The 20668-nt window shown below is 40.2% G+C and overlaps 2 protein-coding genes and 2 non-coding genes across 5 annotated transcripts; 2 read left to right on the top strand and 2 right to left on the bottom strand.

Moving 5' to 3' along the window:
- Nucleotides 1–5792: 5792 nt before the first annotated feature.
- On the bottom strand, nt 5793–5878 carry trnay-gua (transfer RNA tyrosine (anticodon GUA)). Its single transcript is given in 2 exon segments — nt 5793–5828; nt 5842–5878. It is a non-coding gene; the product is annotated as a tRNA-Tyr (tRNA).
- A 513-nt stretch (nt 5879–6391) lies between these two features.
- trnaa-agc (transfer RNA alanine (anticodon AGC)) lies at nt 6392–6464 on the top strand. Its single transcript has one exon. It is a non-coding gene; the product is annotated as a tRNA-Ala (tRNA).
- Nucleotides 6465–7442: 978 nt separating this feature from the next.
- trim55b (tripartite motif containing 55b) lies at nt 7443–12937 on the top strand. Of its 2 annotated transcripts, none has more exons than XM_050056311.1 (8): nt 7443–7777; nt 8221–8390; nt 9109–9283; nt 9495–9590; nt 10295–10528; nt 10641–10663; nt 11848–11972; nt 12056–12937. In XM_050056311.1, the coding sequence occupies exons 1-8, from the start codon at nt 7649–7651 to the stop codon at nt 12226–12228; spliced, it is 1125 nt and encodes a 374-aa protein (XP_049912268.1). In that variant the 5' UTR covers nt 7443–7648; the 3' UTR covers nt 12229–12937. The 2 variants fall into 2 exon arrangements, with proteins under 2 accessions (XP_049912268.1, XP_049912267.1); XM_050056310.1 differs by having other exon boundaries at nt 7450–7777; nt 9106–9283; nt 12056–12930.
- A 1133-nt stretch (nt 12938–14070) lies between these two features.
- crhb (corticotropin releasing hormone b) lies at nt 14071–15582 on the bottom strand. Its single transcript, XM_050056312.1, has 2 exons — nt 15377–15582; nt 14071–14958 (listed from the first exon to the last, which is right to left on the bottom strand). The coding sequence occupies exon 2, from the start codon at nt 14936–14938 to the stop codon at nt 14423–14425; it is 516 nt and encodes a 171-aa protein (XP_049912269.1). The 5' UTR covers nt 14939–14958; nt 15377–15582; the 3' UTR covers nt 14071–14422.
- Between the last annotated feature and the right edge of the window lie 5086 nt (nt 15583–20668).

Raw genomic sequence — 20668 nt, 5'->3', positions numbered from 1 at the left:
CTGTGGTACAATGTACAGTATGTTGCTCCTTTGATCAGCATTAACATTCAGGATGTTTATGGATTGGCACTGATTAACGAAAACAAATCTAATGATTAGGAAAAAAGAAAAAAATAGTAACAGCAGCAACAACAGCATAATCTGAACTCTCGCTGATTAATGTCCTGTCATACTTAAGCTCATAAATTAGCACTAATGGGATGTCTGACAGGAGACATTTGTCTCTCCCTGAAACTACACTGGTGCTATCTAATTAAAAGTTAAAAAAAAAAAAAATACATGATAAAAATAAATTGATATGAAGATATGAATGCCTAACATTTGTTGAAACACTTTAAATATTAAGTAATTGGCCAATCCCACAGGATGCATGTTGTCAGAATATTTTACATGTGCACAATTTACAGAATGAATAACCAAAAACTGTGGGAATTGCTTGCCTTTTTCACGGTGACTCTGCATCAAAGAAAACTTGTTGATGACTTTGCACTACACCTTTCTAAGTCTCAGCCACAAGCTAAAAGCTATTCAGTGATTGAGCTGTACATGTAACCACATCTTAAAAATAACTTCAAACATCCATGAGAGCAGAAGGATTCATAAAAGTGCCAGCATTCTGCCTGTTTACTGTACCCTTGTGTAACCTGACTGATGCAGGCAGGCTCTTGGTGTGTATACACCCAGCTGCTGGATGTTGAAATCACCCTGCTTTGCTACACTTTGAATTAAAGTCTTAAAGATGAGACATTGTGGACTGCACTTCTCATGGTGCAGAGGGTGTGAGGTTTAAGCCAGGCTAAGAGCGGCACTTGAATGCTTAGCACATCTCAGTTTCCCATGACCATGAGCTGCAGTAGTGCCTGTTAAACCAGACTGACGTCTCTTTTACGTCATTGTACGGGAGAGGATGTTACATAAAACTCCATGTGGGAATCTGTCTGTTTGATTTCATCTTTCTTATTGTCAAGTGGCTACATGTCAGTGACAGTGATGTCAGGCATTTGCAGAATTGAAGGTGCACGTGTGATATGTCATGTGCTGCAGATATTAATGGTAAGTGTGACCAGAATAAGCTTACAGTGGTCCCTTCTGCAGCCTTGTTACCTGTGACCACTCAGTATGGTGGTAAGACTGTTGCATTTAAAGTAAAAGAAGATGTGGCTATAGTGTAAATGTGCTTTCATTTTTGGTCAGTACATCTCTTTTTGTGTTTTTGTACTGTGTGTGTTTGTTTTTACAGTACAGTAGCTTTACATAGTTGAACAAAGACTGCTTGGTTCAACATGTTTAAAACATGAAAAATGAAGTCCACCTAAATGTCTGTTAATAAAATACTGGCTTATAAATTGTTGTAGCTGAAGTGGAGTGAATAATATTTGCCCTTCCTGATCTGATTCATGTGTCAACTATCTAAGCAGTTGCTGCTTCTAAAAGACATTTTGTCCTAAAAATGTGGCAATTAGTTGGAATAGACTGCCAGGACATTGAGAAGTTTCAAACAAGTCCTTCCAGAAGGAAAGGCACTGCCATCTTGACAACCACTGATAATACGTGACTACAATACAGGTATGACAATTATGATTACACAAGTAAAACATACCTGTATTTTCATTTAAAAGTGTAGTATTATTTTGTAATGCCTGGTTAGATTTTCAGCACATGGTCATTTTCCTAGCTTCTTTTCAGCAGGTAATGATACAGAAGGATATCAGAGGTGAGGAAAGAAAGGTTGTCTACCTCAGGATATGCAGAAGTCCTGCACATAAGAGGCCATTGGGAAGTCTTATAGGTACACATGGACATAGTGTAAACATTCTCACACTATCATACATTCTGCACACTTGTCTGCTTGTCAAAACTTGCCAAAGCATAAAGAGTTTACAGAAACTAGACCTGTAATTAAGTTTTAGTTTGTCCACTAAAACAACGGTGTTCAAAATTTAGTTTTTATCTAGCCAGCCAAAGGAACTAGTGATGAAAAAATCCACGCACCAAGCAAATTTTTTACCAGCAGGGATAGTAAATTGCCTTTTTGTGTCACATATACATTTTTTTCAGTACATTTCATTGAGATAAGGTATTGTGTTGAATACAAACTTAAGGAGAGGCCAGAGCAAAATTTAAAGCAAAATGATTGTAAAACATTGAAAAATTCATCATCACAGCCTCAGTATGTATATATGGTAGAACTTTTATTTTGAAAGGTAAGAATGGAAGGATTGAAGCTGTCATGCGCTGCTGTTTACAATGTGGGAGGCCATAAAGACTTTGCAGTGTATGTGCAGACTACGGAGCCTCCGTCTTATTACCTACACAAGTGTGGCCACAACGGTAGCTAACAGCAGACTGGCTGCAAGTGAGAGTTAAGCTTATCAGCTGATGTCCCATAGTGTAAACAGTGCCACAAAACTAAGAGTGCTCAAGACAGTTAACTTTGGGATGCCCTTTAGATGTGCAGAAAAGCACATCTGTAGTGTTTGTGTGTGTGCACACTTGGAGCAGAGGAGCGCCTCTAAATGAGACCAAAATGTGGTACAAACACACAGCATTGTTTTTTTATCACATTACTATTTTGGTACAAACATTTACTCACCAGTGTGGTGGATAGCCTGCAAAGAGATTTACTCATCAAATACCTGCATCTGGAGCTTGGCAGGTGTTAATTTCAAACCCTGAAGAAAGAAATACAGGACATTTACTAACTACATTTACTCCTGTTACTGTATTTGAAAATCTTTGCTGTGTACTTGTACCTTTTCAACTTGTACTAAAGAGTGTTTTTGTACTTTGTAACATTTAAAATCACCATATTTATAGATTACATATGCTCTAAATTGTCCATAATCATAAAAATCTTTTGCAACCATGAACACTTTATGTTTTTGCAAACTTAATTTTCTTTTCACTTTTCATGATAAAGAATCAAGTCTCAACTCTGTCCTTGACATTATAAAATAATGTGGGAAATACCAACTATGATAATAACAACTTCCTCTACTTAAAATTTGAATTTGCTATCTTTTATCATTACACAATTTCCTTTATGTATGTACTTATTTTTTGTGTTAATCCCAAGGAAATCTCCATTAAATAACTAATAGCTTTACAATTAGTATGAGGTTTGTACCAGTATTAGTTCATTACTAGTTATATTTTTTACAGGATTAAATTTGCAGGCAACAGTATTTCTAATTGTTCAGGATATGTTCTAGTATTAGGATATGTTCACATCCTAGGTGATGTTTCAAGGTCAATAATTCCATTCTGGTGGGTCATTTTAGGACAAATGTGAAAAATTAGAAATAGACCACATTATCTGAACATGCTTACAAAGACCTTTTAAATCTCAGGCAACGACTGCTTACCATCTGTATGAATACAATATGACTTCCACCTAACTGAAATATTCATACAACGGAACAGATGGCACCCTTTGCTCTGCTCCCTATTCTGGTCCCATACACACTTTTATCTTGCTTATGAGCTTGTAGACCTTTATGTGTGTGGTTGTGTGCGAGTTTATGTGTGTATTTTGTGGCCTTGAATGTACCTGCAGACCCTTTTACTATATAATCAAAACACCACCACCGAACAAAAGAGAGGAACAGGAGGGTCACACTGAGCTCTTTAAGCCGTCAGCTTCTGTCTGGTATTCACATCGACTTTTCATCTTTAAGAAATCCTCATATTGCTCTTAATTTGTCAATCTTCAATCTTAATTGCACTTTTACCGACAGACACTGCAATAGTATGAGTCAGACAGTAATGGCTTAAAAATTAGGAATTCAATCACAAAAGCATAACCCAGGACATCTTCTTAATCGAGCCATCCAAATGGTGAGCATTTGAGCAGTCTTTGCTTGTTGTTAATGAATATGTAACCATATTAGTATTAAATGAAGTGGTGTGTGCCCACAGCTTTACAACGCTACAGGAAAACATTGTTTGTTGTAGATCACATGAAAAATATACATACAGAAAGGAAAATCAGGTGAAACGCACATGCCTATACTTACCGTATTTAATGGCAAAAAGCAATGTTTGCTATTTTACACTTTCACAGATTTACAAATCACAAGAAACTCAATGTGAAAAGTTGTATATAAAGGTGACTCTAGTTTGATTTGCCTTTCTGTATTATTAGGGCATAATTCTCACCTACCTCTTAAGACGTTAACTGGGTGCATGCTTAGAGTGTCTTTCCAGCTGCAGTTCCCAATGTGTGGTCTGTTGTCCCTGGGTGGACACCAAAATACACAAAGAGAGACAAATTAGAGAGGGGAGCTGAGGAATGACAGTCATTCATTTTCAGTGATAACATCTGTGTAAATCGTTTGAATATGACTCACTGACTCTGACGTGCCTGTGTGACAAAAGCATTGTGTGCGCACAGCCTCGTGACCATATCATAAAGTGAATAAAGGTGCAAAGAAGGCAGGTGTCTTATTGTATGAGTCAAAGAAAAAGAAGTCAGATGAAAACCTACACAAGGTGTGCTTAAATGGGTCATAAATTGCCAGAACTTTGATGATCCTGTGTGTACTGACACAGACTTAAACAGTATCTTAAAATGTAACCTATCATCGGAAAAAACCCACAGGGAACTTCACAACTAGTACAGCTCCCTGGACCCCTGTGTAGTTGAATAGTACTGTAGTAACCCTACAGTATGAGTAGATAAATAAATGGGCAAAAAATATATTTTTGGGTAAGATTCTTGTTGGAAAAAGAAAATCAACAAGTAATGTTTTCAATAAAAACACCGACAGTAACCGCAGCAATTTGTTTACATATTGTACCTTTAATTGATATGTTTCTGAAACACATCATGAAACCTAAAAACATAGAGTTTTAAACTCAGGAAAATTTTCTTTAACCTGTAAAGACCAGTAAAATGTCCTCACTTTGAAGGATTTCCTTCACCTGTACATCACTGAGAAGACATCCAGACCTAATAAATGTATGTAAATAAATTAAAACGGCCCAACACATATTTAAAATCAAACATTCCATTACTGAAGGACAGACATTTCAGTTCCTAATTTAAAATAACGATACTGCTGCTGATAAGAACCACCGCACAGATGACAGCATTTGTGTAAGCATGCAGAAAAAAGACAGTTTATTAATGTGTGACGCTCTCTGCAGCCCTAAACACAACTGCTAATTACTATATATGAGTTATGCATTTAAATATGTTTGCAGCATATTTCACAGTCAAAGCAAATGATAATGTTTGGTTTCATCACTAGTTGCCACCAAATCAGACACTAAAACCACAGATTAACTATTAACTTTTGAACAACGTGCTTGCAGGTGTGATCATTTGTCATTTAACATGCAAATTGCCTAGCATGAAGCATTCTGTATGCTTACCGACAAGACGTCCAATGCAATCACAGTAGTGCTTAACATTTGTAACCTAACCTTCTTGTCTGGTGATTAAAAACTAAGAACTTTTAACCAAAGTATCTACTCACGTTGTCAACCACTGTCCAATTTTTGCAATGTTAACCGGGGACAGGTGTGGTAATAAGTAATGAGGATCTCTCCAACTCCTTCCTCGATATAACCTGTGATACTGAAGAAAAGAAAATAGTTGTATTTGAACTTCTCCTAAGCAAGACAGTTATTTGCTTACACTTTATGTGTAAAAAAAAGTAAATACAAACCTTGACTTGTGGGCGTATCACTTTTTCAGGGCTGTTTTTTTCGTAATAACACTGCCACTAGATATACACGTTTACAAGATTGAGGAATAATACCGTAATGCAATTCGCGAAAAACATCACTCCTTCGAGCCGGATTCGAACCAGCGACCTAAGGATTACCATGTACCCACTACAGTCCTCCGCTCTACCAACTGAGCTATCGAAGGGAGTTAATTCACAGCGTGACCATTGCACTTTTTATAAAACCACAGCAAAGGCTGTGTCTACATGTATGAATATAATGTTAAAAAGTGTGTAGAGAAACAAACCGAAACCGTCGAACACATTTTCGCTGTATTCGACGCAAACTCGCGTCTGCTCCAACTGAAATAATTTCAACTCGGGCTAAAGAGTTGCTGTTACACTGACTTATGAGGTCAACTGTCATTAGGAGAGCGAGAATCAACGAAAACCAACAGTTACTGCTGTAAAATCCTCCCATTGTTCATGAATGTTGAAGTTAGCTGCTAGTTCGCTACAGACGTTTAGCTAGCTAGCTAATGTCAGGGAAATTAATGCTAGGTTAGCCTTCTATTTCTCCGTATGACGCTTAAACTACCGTAGCTCATATATGTCACATATGACAAAAACTTAAACATAATTTTCATGTATTTCAACCACAGGCAAACATGAAAAGGGCGTTTACTGAAATACATAGATGTCACCATTCGAGATTTGAAGGGGAATTAGCTCAAATGGTAGAGCGCTCGCTTAGCATGCGAGAGGTAGCGGGATCGATGCCCGCATTCTCCAAGAAAACTTTTTAATCCCCTTTGATTTCAGTGTACCTTATGTTCACGTAACAGTAACAATAGAGAGCCAAATAATCCCTTCGTGGTTGCTTGTTTTACTGCCTACGTTAATGATGAAGTGACAACAACAGGACAGACTGGTCACAAATTTCACGGGTGGTAAGGTAACGTTAGCTTTAGCATTAGCTAGCTGGCTGTCAAAGTGCAAAGAACTCTTAGCTAGCCAAAAAAACGTTACTGAACCACAGCTTCTTAACTAATTTTGCTTAGTTTGTTGAATGCAGCGGAAAATATCGTTCTCTTCCTATTAATTGTATAAAGGTAGCTAAGGTTATAGCTAACTTTGTTACCTGTGGTGGGCACGGACATCGTCCCGTAGGTGCACGGCGTTGCTGCTTCAAAGTTCGTCACGAAGTCGCTTTCGACGTCTGCCGTCACTTGCTATGATGCTAACGGTGCTAGCAGTGCTAGCTAGGGACTCTACTGAGAGCTATCTGGAAAACAGCATTAGCGTCAGGCTAACGTTTTACATGCTAAATGTTGAAAGACGTTTATGGCATACTTTAGCACATGGCTTTTTAGTATATACGTTACAGTTAAAGCTACTTTCTATATAAATATATTTGTATTGTTTAGAAAAGATTATGAGAACTAAGTCATGGATACATAATTAAAATCATAAAATGTGCTCTTTGATGGCAGGCAAAAATAAATTTGTTAGGAGCTTATTGCTTATGCAAAATTTTACATAACCCCATATATTTCTGATAGCCCCCTTTCATTGGGCAGTAACAGTTTTTTGGATGTGATGTAAAGCCTCCACCCCCCTAAAGCACCCACTGCACAGACACCCAGCCACCTCTGATAGCAGTGTAGGGGAGGATGAAGAGTTTGGTAGGCAGCTGTTCAGTATTGCACTGCTCAGTTTCAAATAAGGGCAGGGTAAAAATGGCAACCGTAGACGTGACAGCAATAGTTGCTAAAAACAGAACTGACACCAGCTAGATAGGAGCCCACACTCCCTAGGACAAGAGCAGCAGGCCTACTCCTCAGAGTGACTCAGGCCTACTGTAGACCGCTCTCTGAAACGGACTCTAAATTTCTAACATCACCAGCTTTAGAGGTCGTATCTAATACAGGTTTTTGATAGTGTTTTCTGTATTTCTGAAAGCACTTTTTTCAAAAATGAATACCATGGATAACTTGGAGAAACAGCTGATTTGTCCCATATGCCTGGAAATGTTTACAAAGCCTGTGGTTATCCTGCCGTGCCAGCACAACCTCTGCAGGAAATGTGCCAATGATGTTTTTCAGGTAAGCAACTGAACAAAATGTCTCTGATTAGTTGTTAGCATTAAGAGAAAAGGTTTTTATAAACTCGAGGAGCACTTTTTGTTTCATAGAAACATCTCCACAGCCCATGTCATTTGAACCATTGATAGTTTTATGAATTTGCCCTACATTTGTTATGTGTGAAAGGCCAAACCAGTAACTGATTGGACAACCTATATGTACAATAGGTAATATTCTCATGTAATTGAAGAGTTTTTGATAGAAAATAGCATTGTCTGTGTCACAACTCAACATTTGAACAGGTGAGGTCATGTTTACAAACATTATTAATCAATTAAAACCTGATGAGGTTTGACTTTTGTATTGTGGACTGTGAGTTCATTGGATTAACAGTTATTTTTTTACAGAAGAGATAACATTTGTGCCATTGTACTAAATTTGAGGTTTGAATGGTTGCTTTACAGGCTTCAAACCCGTACCTTCCAACGAGAGCTGGCTCACTGTCGTCTGGTGGCCGCTTCCGATGCCCGTCCTGCAGGCATGAGGTGGTTCTGGACAGACACGGTGTTTACGGGCTGCAGAGGAACTTGCTGGTTGAGAACATCATCGACATGTTCAAACAGGAGTCCAGCAGGTGAAACAAATCAGATACTCAGATGTGCTCAGTTTCTCTTGTGGTCTCTTCACAGTTCAGAGAAAAGCTTTGTTTATCAGTCAAAGCTGTCGTTAACCCTGCGGACAGTGAATAGAGGTAGGAGAATAAGGATAAACTACTAGTGTGATGGCCGGGAGTGTAGCGGTTACTGGTGTGGCCTCAGTGCCAGTGGCCTCTGAGTCAGAGAGCTGGAGTGGATGACAGGAGGTTTTAGTTTTAGTCATCTGTCTACACAGAGAATTTTACTGATCTGAGTTGTTGGCTGAATAGCCGAAAGGCTTGTATGACATAAGATCCACAACACTCACACTCTCAGGATGCTCAGCCTCATACTGGATCAAAATTTTGTGGCATTAATGTAAGTTAAATACTTTACAGACAATTAACTGACATCTTGAATGATTTGTATGGGATAAATTGCCCTGACAATGTAATTATGAGGCATTCATAAAAGATAGAAATCCATAGAAACCAAACATCCGCCCACACCTGTTTATAACCCAGTGTAATAGCCTTGTATTGATTACAGTGCTGACAGTCCATCTGCATGGCAAAGCAAGACTGATGGATCATCAATAAACTACTGAGATGTGTACCTGTGACATTATCAAACTGACATTACATGTCACATCAGTATGCACTGAAATGTACAGCCTGACAGGAGGATGCCACTGTTTTCTTCAAACCTCAACAGCAGCAAGCCAGCGCCAGAGAGAAAGGAAGAAACGCCCATGTGTGATGTTCATGAGGACGAAAAGATCAACATTTACTGTGTGACCCATGGCGTGCCCACATGCTCCATGTGTAAGGTATTCGGAGCTCACAAAGACTGTGAGGTGGCGCCCATCACCAGCATCTACCAGACAAAGAAGGTGAGGCTTGAGATACTCATGGAGATCACGAATACGGTCAATTATAAGATTATTAGAAACAGAAATATGTGTTTGTGTTAAAAAGTAAACGTTAAAATCTCAATCTGACAAAGGTTCACTGTGGAGAACATTTACATGCCTTATAACTTTGTCCCAGATTTGAATCACATTTTATCTCAGGTATTTACTCTGCCATGTCCTTGCCCCCCAGACGGAGCTGAGCGACGGGATTGCCATGATGGTTGGTAACAACGACAGGATGCAAGGCATCATTAGTCAGCTAGAGGAAGCCTGTCGTGCCATAGAGGTCAGTGTCCAACTGCTGCAGCGCCTGGCCGCTCACTCACGCAGCAAGCCTCGCTCTGTGCACATGCTAATGCACCTGCACTCACCTGCACAGACGTTCAAACAGAAGTAATGTGTCCTTGTCACTGCCACTTTCTGTCTGCTTTTATCTGTCTGTGAGATTTAGACAGAGATGTGGAGAGGGGAAAATTAATGTTTTGGTGCCTCAGTCTGTCTTACTCTCTCTTTTCCACATTTTCTTCTACATGCACTTAGCAGTGCACTCCGCTCTGCCTCAGGCCCATTGACATTAAAAATGAGCAGTGTAATTGATGGAGGGAGAACAGACAGCTTTCCTATGGTTCACGTGCCACAGTTGGTCACAGGGAGGAAGCTGGATGGGCTCCAGTCCCCCATGTGTCACCCTCAGTGGCGTCACTCAGAACGGACATGCAGGATGAGCTTCACTGTCCTCCCTGTGCATATGGCATTACCTAATGGGCACACCAGATCATGTGTTGTTTACAGTATCTACGTGACCATTCATATATTGCAACATTGCTATCTTAAATTTTCAACATTCTGTACTCTTTTCCTTCTTCTCTAGAGTTGTATTTACATACATTTCTCACTCACACAAATGCATGGAATGACTGATATGAATGGACTTTCAGATCTATAATCTTTCCCTGTGTGTGTCTCCTTCTGTCTCTCACTCATGTACAGGAGAATGGTCGGAGGCAGAAGACCCTGGTGTGTGAGAAGTTTGACCAGTTGTATACCGTCCTTGAGGAGAAGAAAAGGGAGATGAGTCAGAAGGTGACAGCCGAACAGGATGAGAAGGTGAACTATATCAGGAGCCTGACCAGGAAGTACGGGGACCATCTGGAGGAGAGCTGTAAGATGGTGGAGCTGGGTATCCAGACTATGGAGGAGCCGGAAATGGCTTTATTTCTACAGGTCAGACTCAATACCAAATAGGGTAAAACATTTTGGCGTAAACTCACAATTATCAATATTTTACATATGAGTTGAATGAATATTTAATCTTTCTTGCTTTTGTCTTTTTCAGAACACAAAGCCTCTCCTCAAAAAGTGAGTGCATGTCTTTATGCATCAATAGTACAGTATGTTTGCTATGTAAAAAGATAACATCTTCATTTTAAGGCAAAAATCCTGTCTGACTTAAAGGGATAGTTCGGATTTTTTAAGTGCCGTTGTATGCAGAACTTATTTGTTGTGAGTATATTACATGTAGTAAATGCTAGTCAGCACGCCCCCAGTTTGGAGAAGCAGGCAAGAATACTGCTATGGAAGCTAAGCAATGTACTGCTGTGGATGGGATCAGCTACAAAATGTATCAGCTACCTAAAACGGGAGAGCCAGTCACAGCTTTAGTTGCTCATCTATGCTCTCGTCAAAGCCTCCAGACTCCTCTGAGAAAAACAGTTATTTTAGCTCGCTGAACGAGGGAGCTGCTGATCTACCCCTGCCTTCATTAGTTAGTTTTTGTTATTGTGTGACTTTGGTGAATGTGAATTAACCCATTTAAAAGGCTTAGTCGCAATGTAACACAATCAAACTAACTGATCAAAGCAGCCATAGACGAGAAGGTCATGTGTTTAGTGATGTTGAATTACAATTTTAGAGAGAAATATAAAGTCTTCAGTTCCCCCTGGAAATCATTGTCTGACAGTGAGGTTAAGTGGTGAAATATATATAATCTGATATTGCTTTTTTTTTTTGTTAGGACTCTTTTTAATTGGCTAAAATGGCTAAAATACATTTTGTCGCTGACCCCTCCACAGCACAGCAATACTGTGAGCTCCTGTGTCAGTACTTCAGCCTGCCTCTCAAAACTGGGGGTGTGCTGACTAACATCTACTGTATGTAGTATTATAGACAAGCATCTCACACAACCCCACTTCAAAAGATCCAAACTATAACTTTAAAACTATTAAAAGCTGCTCCTTGTTGTGTCTTTATTGTTTTTTAGTGCCATTTGTTGTTTGCACACTTTTTTTTTTTCGTGGTTTACCAAATTTACATCTGCACCTAAAACCCCCAGCCTAATGCAGCGAGGTCACACCTGCTCTCTTGGAGCTGTCGAAAGTAACTCTGTGAAATGTGGCAAATCCCTATCTTTAGCTGTGGCATCCAGAAATAACGTGCAGAATGTGCTAATCATCACAGATCGCTGATATATAACAAGTGTTGACTGTCTGAGGGGGAATTTTTCTTATCCCATATATAATGCAAACTGCACCTTTTGCTCTCAGGCTTGAAGAAGCATCCAGTACAGCACACTTGGACAAAGTTGAGCGTGGCTATGAGAATATGGATCATTACACCGTCAACTTCAAGAAAGAGGGCAAGGCCCTGCGCAGCCTTGACTTTATCCAAGGTGAAGCAACAGAGCTGTTGATGGCAGCAATTTACTGCTTACAGCTCTGACTTGTAGTGATCTGACTTTGATTTCCCTTACAGATGATGAAGATGAGGATGAAGAGGATGAGGATGGAGATGCAGGCACTCAGGAAGCAGAGGGAGCCCAGACTGTTTCGGGAGGCGGTGCTGTTACAGCCGCCTCCGTCCAACCTTCTGCCCCCCAGCAGAGTAACTCCTCCCCAAGCACAGCCACGAGCTCTGCCTCGACCTAGCTGTCAGCCGCCAGACAACACCCAAACCAGGAGCAGGATAAGTTCTGCTCCTAGATGTTGATTTCAGGTCAGTTGTGATGCTTTTTCTCCCAGATTGGGGAACAGTGAGACAGATTTAGATCTGCGCCGAAGGGAAAGTCTGAGTTGCTGAGGTAGATCTAAAGGAAGAGACGGAAGTTTGAATTCCCTTCTTTCTCTGTTATTGTGATTGTGTTAGCGTGCATCACTGCATACTGACTGATCTTTTTTGTCGGGTTAAATACACATTTTAGTTTCCTTCTTTACTCGCTTTTTCGAATGACAGACAGCCTATTGGTTATTTCCAGAATTCATACATTTTTAATATCGCTGACCTTTGTGACTCACTGCTTAAACTACATCATTAGCGAGCGTGACAAGAGGGCCTGAGGTTTTCCTCCCGGTCGTATACTTTTTTATGACTGATATAACTTTATGAGTAGGGGGGCAGAGTAAAAAACTATCACTGTGACATTTCAGTGTTTCACACACGTAACAGCCTGTATTATGTGTCATATTTTTTGTTGCGTAACACAGGTATATTTTCATATATGGACAAAATATTGCATCATGCCACGTCGTGTTGTATTATATATCATGTGTCATTAAAACTGAATTGTACAACATCTACTGTACAGTAGTATTTCTCAAATCTTACCAGACCAAAATGTCTTTGTACTTCAGGTGACTGCCTGGACTGAAATACCAATGAAATAGATTTTGTAAAACACCCCCACCCATTTATGTGTCTGTGTGTGCACATGTGTAAAAGAAAAAATCTCTTTATTCCTCCCTATATGTCTTCACATTCTTTTCAATTATTCCCCTCAAAGGAAACCCATATAGAAAAGCCATTACTGCCATTCTTATAGCTTGCTCACAGCTCTTCTCTACAGTACGGTCGTGACACCATTCCTGCCTACGACCTGCTGCACATACGAGGCTGCAGCGTGCCTCAAACCTTCAGTTATCTATTTGCTGCCCTGCAATGGTCTCACCTTGCTGTGACTCCACTATTGAGGTAGTCCACCATTGAGTCCCATTTAATTATTGTGCACCGTCTCTCAGCGAGTTGGATCCTTTACAAATGGGCTCAATGCAGCACTAAGCCCCAAGTTGCTAAGTGGGCCAAACAATAGGATGACTCACACCCACAGCTCTTGTTTAGTTGCACTGTGGGTCAAGGATCAGCACAGCATGCACACACACACATGGATAAGCACACACACCGTGTCTTTCACACTCATTAGCTATCAGTGGTGCATCTTTCAGCAGTCTGTGGTTGCCTCTTGCCGGTTTAATGAGAATTGCTTCTCGAGGATTAAGGGTTTAGGAGAAAGGACGCTGTATGAGTGCTCTTCACCTGCATGACTGCAGGCGCTCTTACAGCACCCTGACAAACATCTTTTGGTAATTTTTTGTTGTTGTTGCAGCTCTTGTTGTCAGAGAGGAGGCATGGTGCTAACCCACGACTTGGCTCCAGAGCAGTGCCATGGTTACACCATTTAAGGTTTTTATATTCAGTTAGAAAAACCTTTCTCTATCAATCAATATTTGTGTAGGCAAGACTCAAAATGCAGTGGCCTTTTGTGCTCTCAGCAACCAACTGTAAACTTATATTCACTTTCTCCTATATAAGATTATATGTCCAGAATCATTAGGAGAGTGTATGTTAATCAAATTAGTAATCAAAGTAATTTGGGATAGTTAGTTTTCATGGGAGTTATTATTAACTTATATGTAAGGATATCCACAGAGAAGTGTAAGCATTGCTTTTAATTTTTTATTAAAAAATATAAGATGTTCTCTTGCACAACAGAAAATGACTGGTTGCACATAAGTTTATTAACAAACATAAATATCATAAATACAGGGATTCATAATCTAAAACAAAATTGTCAATGCAGTATTTCATGTCTCAGCCAAAAGTATTTCATCTCAAACATGAAGAACGTGTGATTCTACAGATTTGACACCAACATCAAAATGGCAAGGTACAATCGGATCATTATAAGTCAAGCCTGCTTACGCTCCATAGTTTGAGGTTAAAGCTATAAATAATAGAGTGATAAAGCAGCACTATATTGTACAGAGCATGTTTTGTGCTGATGGTAGAAATGCAAAAAGAAGAGAAAAGAAAGAGAAGGGAGATCTTTGGCGGACTGGAAAGAGGTCTTCATTTCCCGAAGAGCTCCATCATTCTTCTGTTGTTCTGCGCCTGCTGAGCCAGCTGTTCCGCCCTGGACATCTCCATCATCTCCCGCAGCAGGTGGAAGGTCAGATCCAGGGATATCGGAGGGTCCTCGGACCTCCTTCCCCTCTCCATCGAGTCGTCCCCGCGCTCTCCGAAGCCGCTTATGAGCGCCCTGATGTTCCCAACTTTCCCTTGTAAAAGACGCCGCGTCAGCTGGAGTTGCAATGCTCTGTTGTAGATGGCAGGTGATCCGCCGGGATACATGGATGATGATGGGAAAGAGTTAGAGTCCCCGTTGCCCAGTCGGATGAAATACTCCTCTCCAAGCCGCTCCAGGATGGGGCCAGACTGCTGCTGCTGTTGCTGCTGCTGGGAGCTTTGGGTTTGGGGAGCTGGGACGCGCAGGGCACCGCCAGGGCTCTCAATAGCCCGACATTCGTAGCGCGGTAAGAAGGCAACTAGCAGAATCACGGTGGTGCCAAGTAAATTGAGCTTCATGTCAGGATATCAGCAGGAATCTGAGGAGAAAAACAAACGCCTGGATTAATTTTTTAACCCCACTCTGGTGTGAAATGTGCTGCGTAATGAGGACTTTACGCACGTAAAACAGGCATCGTATTAATGTCACGGTGTGGTAACTATGAGTAAGAGTGTTGCAGTGTATTTATTGTTGTGAGAGATTTTTTAAAATTAACCTTATGTGCAGTAATCAGACAAATTGGTCTTTTTTTAATTCGTCCATAACGTGGAATAATTGCGCGTAAAGAGAGATTGGATTTTTGGCTCAGAAATGGATAAACTGTGGAAGTTGTTACCAGCACTATATAACTGAAATACAGTGCAATTAATAAGGAAAAAAATCCACTTTCTGATTAAAGTCGCGCTGAGAAAACGAGAAAATGTAACATGCCAAAGAATTCATGCAGATATTCCTACCTTCAATCTTTAGAGGAGGTCCAGTACAGCCTTGCAGGTTGCCAGGTAGTTGGCGAGATGCCGCCCTCCTTCACTTCCTTGAAGAAACAAGTATATAGTTACTTAAAGAGTAGATGCTGAATGGACTTATATAGCCAACCTCACTACAAGTGTCGCGCTCCAAGCCGAGATTGAGTCTGCGCGTTCTTGCATGGGTGTAACGTGAATGGACGCCTCTGACAAAGTGCTTTAGTTTAGATGAGATGAGTCATATGTGAGTGTGCGCGCGCGCGTGCACCAGGCGTCTACCTCTGTGCTTTCAGAATAGGCCTATAGGTGCCAGACCTGCTGGCATTTTCACTTGAATGGGTTAGTTCAAAATAATTGCGGGGGTTCTTGGTTTCTAAAGGTGAAAGACTGAATATTAAGGCACAATAAGTTTTGATTTTCATTTTTCTGCCTCTCAGTCACAGCACATTTTTAGACTTATGTGTGCAGAATCAGATTTGAATGTGCTTTACATGACAAAAATATTAAACAACAAACTACATTAACAGCTCTTTTTGATCAAATTCACAACAGTTACAGTGCCATAATGCAACAATGATGACTAATCAGGACAATCAAATAACATCAAATAGTTGTGTGTACAACAGGTATATTCTGGTGCAGTCTGCAGGGCTGACTTTGTTTCTGCACATTGCACCATACTAATGATTCCCCAGCAGGTTGCCTCCTGACCTGTGTTGTTTTCAATGAATGTGCATCAGCAAACAGCTCAGGCTGCGAGAGGGGCATTGTCTTCCAGTGATTCATTGCTGCTACACGTACCTACGTCACTACCTCTGCCACCGGGTGCCTCGGTCACCGCTCCAGAGGGGCCTGCCGCCAAGCCACGCTTTCAAGATGGAGAGCTTAATCCAATACCAGCCATTAGAATCTTAAATAGTTTGATGATAAAAAGTAGAACTCTCACTTGTCTGTTTCACACTTAGTTCAGCTATTGTGCAATACAATGAAACTGCTAATTACTAATGTCTGTGGAAACCCTTAAAAACATAGCACTTTTCCACTTAGGCATAAACTCCTTATAAATGTTAAGTCACCTTCCACAGTGTGGTAAAACCCATCCCATTATCCTTAACAGTAAATCCATTTCAGCCAGACATTCAGCCCGGGGAAAAACTAAGTTCCAGACATACAGTGTACGCAGAGGTCAAAGTAACTTGCTGCATACTGTGCACTCACATAAAATAAAACAGGCAATTTAAGAGAAAGATGAGGAGAAAATTTGATTTTGTAAATGTCGTCAAGAAGTACAAAGTTGATTTTTCTCCCAAATATCTGTCGTCTTTGAACATTCACACATTATCTTCAGACATTTTAGCTGATCAGAGTGTAATTTGCAGTCGGTGTGAAATTGTTTCTCCTATAGCCTCTCCACTTTGTCGCTCTTCATGCTCCGTGCTGCTCCGCAGGGAGGTGTCAGGTCCCATCATGAAAAACACATGTTGGCTGACACAAATAGAAAACACCGCCAGATGAGAGAGCGACTGCTCTTGGTCAACTCATGTCACCTCATTTTCAAATCACTGTCCCTGCACAGATCACAGGGAGAGAAATCCTCCCTTGTGACGCCACACCGGAAAAGACTCGGGCTTAAACCATTATCCCTTTGTTTCCTCAATTAGGAAGAGTCCCTCAGACCATTAGATTAAATAAAACTTTAATGATTCTTTTGGGGAATTTGGGACATTTCCACTTAATATGACCTTTGTGTCTGACCTTTGCTGGTAGAAAATACAAAAAAAGATTGGATGAGAATCAGGACTTGATGGAGTTAAAGTGAATCTCCATACGAGCCAGTTCAAAGTGTCTCTGAGAAAAGGATTTCACAGAAACACTGTCAGACGACCAAAACTCTCCATGGCAACAGATTCTTTTAATTGATCATTTGCCTTTCTAATTGCGATCTGCTAAAAAGAGGGACAAGTGCTTCTCGCCAAGCTGTCCCTTCCTAAATAATTGCACAGCCTTCCCCAGCGGATTGAGCTGTGTTTTTCCTAATACTTCCGGTGTTCTGCTCGACTTTGACAAACTCATTTCAATAAACAAGGTCACTCTGGCTGTTTAAATGAGTCTGAACAGGTATTCTGGTGCTGATCGCTGGGACTGCAGAGCCCAGGGCTCCACACTCAGACCGCCACCTGACCTGTAGCTCAGGTGTCCTTCTGGTTTATAGCCCAGTGATATAACCTGTTATAAAAACACTTCTCTAATAGAAGTGGGAGCTTGGCCTTTCGTCTTAAGAAAAAAGACATGGGAAATTTTTACAGAAATGGCATTTCTGGTTTTACAATAGACCACAAAACTACACCAAGCTTTCATACAACCAGCACATTAGATATATGAGTAATTAGATGTATGATAATGTTCAGTCATGGCAGTTTAAGGCTAAATAGACTCATTAATTATGCAGGATGAAAGCTGCTGACCAGTATTGCCTCCAGGACTCTTGATGTTCAAGTATTCTTCAGTGCTGCTCAGCTGCTTTTCAAAGGTGTGAATTTGTCTTGACGCATGTTTCAGCGTATCTGAAGCAAGACATTTGAAATGCTAAAAAAGCACAATCCCCTGAAGCTCTTCAAATGATCACCTTTTGAAAAATTAAATGTAAGACAGCTGGCTTTGCCAGGCTTCTCTTTGCATGCAACTCAACAGTGTGTACGTATGCAGCCTGCATGGGAACGTGTGAAGCAGAGCTGTCCATAATGCAGCGAAGCCCCCGAGGGCCGTTCTGTCTATATGAATCTAGCATGTGTAGCTCCGGAGGTGTAAACTCAGACGTTTCCTTAATGCTTGCTCACATAATGGATGCAGATCTCCTCACACAGGGGTCGAGGAGGGAAACTAACATCTGTAAGGACAATATTGAATCTTTGTCGAAATTAACTTTTCTGTTTGTTCACAACCATGGCTGGATTTTCCAGTTAAAACCTCACAAAAAGGAGACTAAACATCCAAATAACTTTGATATAAAAAGGTTATCTTTAAATCAGATAGTGAGTACTAACATCAAACCAGCAGTCAATACATAATACATTGTGCTATTGTTAACAAATCCTGTGGAAACACCAAAACCAACAATGTGTTCATCTTTCACTTTACACTCTGACGTCTCTACCCTGTCCATGGCACCCATCCCCAAGCCTGTTTGTTCCCAATGAAGGTGTAAATCTTTTAAAACAGGTCACAACATAAAGTTCCATCTTTATTAAAGCTTCAATAATTTCCAAAAACAGCTGCACTTTTTTAGCAAAGGTTACTCAAACAGGAGGCGTTAATGTTGCATTTGTTCGGGACAATATAACACACACTCGGTGTGCTAGTTACCGTTTACAGCAACAGGATGGTGTGTGTGGGGAATAAAATGTCATTTTCGTTTTATTTCTTTCATAGCCTTTTATATATTGGTGTGGAAAAGGACAGAAGGAGCAGGACTAATGCTTTCAGTGATAGGTTACGTCACTGGTCCACGTCCAGGACAAAAATATGTAGCCTCATATGTTTAAAGTGTAACTTTTTTGCTGCTGTAATATGAATTTCCTGCTCTAACACAGGAAACCAATCTCCCTATTTAGTGAAAATTAAATATTCTCAGTTGACGTATAGATGAAACCTACTTTGCTTATTATAGCACACTGCTGTTATAATGTATATTGAAGATCTTTGGTATGCTGTGGGCAGGAGTCCATTTTCATTATTTTGTAGTAATGAGATCTATATTGAAGGGTTGCAGGAAATAAATTTTCTACCCCTGTGCATGATTTCATGTCGTTAAGTGATGTTTTATTTTAGTGATTCGTGACGAATAATGTTTTATTCAAATGCGTGAGGCAGCAGATGTCCACTCTGACACTGTGTAGATTTGACTGCTTCATAATGTGACAGAAATTGCCATCTCAAGAGAAATCTAGGGCAAAGCCATTCGACCAAAATTGTAACCCAGTTTTCTTTGCTCTTTGAAAACACACGTCAACCATAAATGGTTCTTAGGGGCCCCTTAAAGGGACAAATCACCGCAAAATCAAAAATACATATTTCTCTTCTTAGTGCTATTTATTAATTTAGATTGTTTCGATATCGGCCATAGAGATGTCTGCCTTCTCTCGAATATAATGGAACTAGATTTGCCTGATATACGACAGAATTGTCAGCTCATTCGTTCCTATCTTTAATCTGACATTGTCTGACATTGGAGATTCAATTTTCTCTAAATGATCACTAGAGACCAACATATCTGCTTGAATCCAACGTCATTTTAAGTCCACACAGATGCGTAGCCATGTCAGCATAGCCCACCTGTTTTGATGAGTTTTTAAGTGTGGAGCAGAGTGACGTAAAAACAAACTGCAATGTCAGGCGAGATTGAGAAGACATGACATTTAGAATGGATATTGATATTGTCTTTCATGCACTGTGATTTAAAAGACCTTCTCCTCTTTTTTCCCTTTCTTTCTTTTATTAATCTGTCCACCGTTTTTCTACTATGCTTTATTTTATTTTTATACATGGAATCGATGTCATTATGTGTTGAACCTGTATCTTCATGGACTCCCAAGGTATGTATGATTTACAGTTATCCTTCAATAGAAATGTCATTTAAAAAATGACACACCTCTTGACAATAGCACACCACTTTACAACAGCTCGACAACAGCTTGACAACGGCATTAGTCCCACCCGTGGTGCTCATTGTTTTTTATTTTAACCAAGAAACCACTGTGTCATGTCATAATACCAGAAGAATCTGTCAACCCAATGGAGCGGGCAGATTCCATGCATCTACGACAAGCTTACCTGGCTAGCCACTGAGCTAGCTAACATTAAAGCTCAGCTGTGGTGGACCCCATAATGTTTACATCTCACACTCACAAGCACAAACCTCTCATTTATGAGTGGATGCACACTTACACTTGACATGGTGATACGGTTGGTGGGTGTAGTTTGTTGGAAAGAAAATAGTTCCTACATGAAAATGCTCACAACAAGGTCTGTGGATTATCTTGAGTAACCGGGTCATGATTTCATGATTGCTGTTGAATTTTTCAAAGTACCATCAAGTTCCATTATATTTGAGAGGAGGCAGACATCTCTATGGCTGATATCTCCAACACTCTGCAACTCACACCAAAACAATCTAGGTTGATTAATAGCACTACAGGTAAGAGGAAAAATATGTATTTTTGATTTTGGGGTGAACTGTCACTTTAATCTGAACATATAATGCTGATACTGTCTTCCTTGTGTCAC

This window comes from Epinephelus moara, chromosome 11 (assembly GCF_006386435.1).
Source record: "Epinephelus moara isolate mb chromosome 11, YSFRI_EMoa_1.0, whole genome shotgun sequence".
NCBI lineage: Eukaryota > Metazoa > Chordata > Actinopteri > Perciformes > Serranidae > Epinephelus > Epinephelus moara.
The sequence above is the reverse complement of the archived record's forward strand: the minus strand, read 5'-3'. Positions and strand labels throughout refer to the sequence as shown.

Coding starts and splice junctions, on each gene's coding strand:
- trim55b (XM_050056310.1), top strand. CDS start 7,649: ATGAATACCATGGATAACTTGGAGAAACAGCTGATTTGTCCCATATGC. Junction 7,778..8,220: donor GTGCCAATGATGTTTTTCAG/GTAAGCAACTGA, acceptor GTTGCTTTACAG/GCTTCAAACCCGTACCTTCC. Junction 9,591..10,294: donor AAGCCTGTCGTGCCATAGAG/GTCAGTGTCCAA, acceptor ACTCATGTACAG/GAGAATGGTCGGAGGCAGAA.
- crhb (XM_050056312.1), bottom strand. CDS start 14,938: ATGAAGCTCAATTTACTTGGCACCACCGTGATTCTGCTAGTTGCCTTC.